The 1,335-nt window shown below is 63.0% G+C and overlaps 1 protein-coding gene across 1 annotated transcript; it reads left to right on the forward strand.

Moving 5' to 3' along the window:
- Positions 1-283: 283 nt before the first annotated feature.
- LDBPK_111110 (60S ribosomal protein L28, putative) lies at positions 284-727 on the forward strand (the record flags this gene model as incomplete). Its single annotated transcript, XM_003859038.1, has 1 exon — positions 284-727. One exon carries the CDS (start codon positions 284-286, stop codon positions 725-727), a length of 444 nt encoding a protein of 147 aa, XP_003859086.1.
- Between the last annotated feature and the right edge of the window lie 608 nt (positions 728-1,335).

The raw sequence follows: 1,335 nt of genomic DNA on the forward strand, positions 1-1,335 counted from the left end.
TCTCATTATGTCCTCACCCGCTGCGCCACACAGTGTGGCGCATGCGTTTACCCCTCTAGCCGTGGAGGCCCCCTCTATCAGGGTTACGCAGCTGTGCGGCGCCTCGCTGTTTTGTCTGATAACCGAAAACATTCTCCACCTCTTTTCTCTCGTCCTTTCTTTCCTCTCACGCGTGCTGTGCGCCACTCCCACACGCATCGCGCTGCTGCTCCGTGCATCCCTCACGCTCGTCTCCCCTCTGTGACCCCCGCCCGCCGCGCGCCGACAGAACTGCGCACGAATCATGTCGCACTCTGTCGATCTCCAGTGGATCCTGGTCCGCCAGAACAGCCGCTTCCTGCAGAAGCGCGGCGGCATTCGCATGAGCAACGACCCGTTCAACAACAACGGCAACTGGACGAAGCGCCACTGCGGCTTCCTGAACGAGAAGGCTGCTGTTGTGAAGCCGGCGAAGGGTGGTGCGATCTGCGTGACGGTGAAGGACGGCAGCAGCAACAACAAACCGAGGCAGACGTACAGGAAGACCGTGCATGCTGCTGGCGTGAGGGCGTCGGACGTGAGCCGTGCCGTGGCTGCTGTGCGTCCGGACCTCGCGGACGTGTCGTTCCGCCGCGCGCGCCGCATGGCCTGCATTGCGAGCCGCACGGCGAAGGTGGCTGCTGCGCGCAAGGCCCGCTCCGAGAAGATCAAGTTTTCACGCAAGTCCGTGCGCGCGAAGCGCCACTAGGCCGCGCGTGCGCGTGCCGCTGCCGGACTGCGAGGCGCCAGCCGATTCGCTTGCGTTGCTTCTCTCCTTTTTCTTCGCATTGCGCGTTTTGTTTTTGTGTTTTATCATTCCCCGCCTTCGCAAAACACGCGTCGTCTCTTCGCCGCCGCGCTCGTGCGTGGCATCGCCGTCGGCTGCGAGTGACGGAGACAGGCGCGATGTGAGTTGAGGCGAAGCCGCAAGAAAAAAAAAAATATGTATGCGAGCGCGAGGGCGAGCGGGCTCGGACACCCTCCTGCCCAGACTGCAGCGTGCGCTGCCGTCATCGCAAGGATGGGGAGGCGGCAGCTGTGTCGAGTCCGATGGCATTGTGCGCGTGTGTCCGAGTGGCGCCGACGCCGCGCCTCCACCTGCGCTCCTCTTGTTGGTACTCCCAAGCTCCGTCGTAGGTGCTGCGTCGTTGCTGTGAGCGATGCGATGAGGGTGTGGGGTGTATTCGAGCGTGCTACTGTGAAGCGGGTGCAACGCCAGTGATTGTTGGCTCACACAGTCGCGCACGTGCGCATATGTATAGCTGTACGCTCACGCGCACACGGCTTGCCGGCGGCGTTTCCGCGCAGCGCCAGCTT

The sequence above is a fragment of the Leishmania donovani genome, chromosome 11, assembly GCF_000227135.1.
Source record: "Leishmania donovani BPK282A1 complete genome, chromosome 11".
Classification (NCBI taxonomy): domain Eukaryota; phylum Euglenozoa; class Kinetoplastea; order Trypanosomatida; family Trypanosomatidae; genus Leishmania; species Leishmania donovani.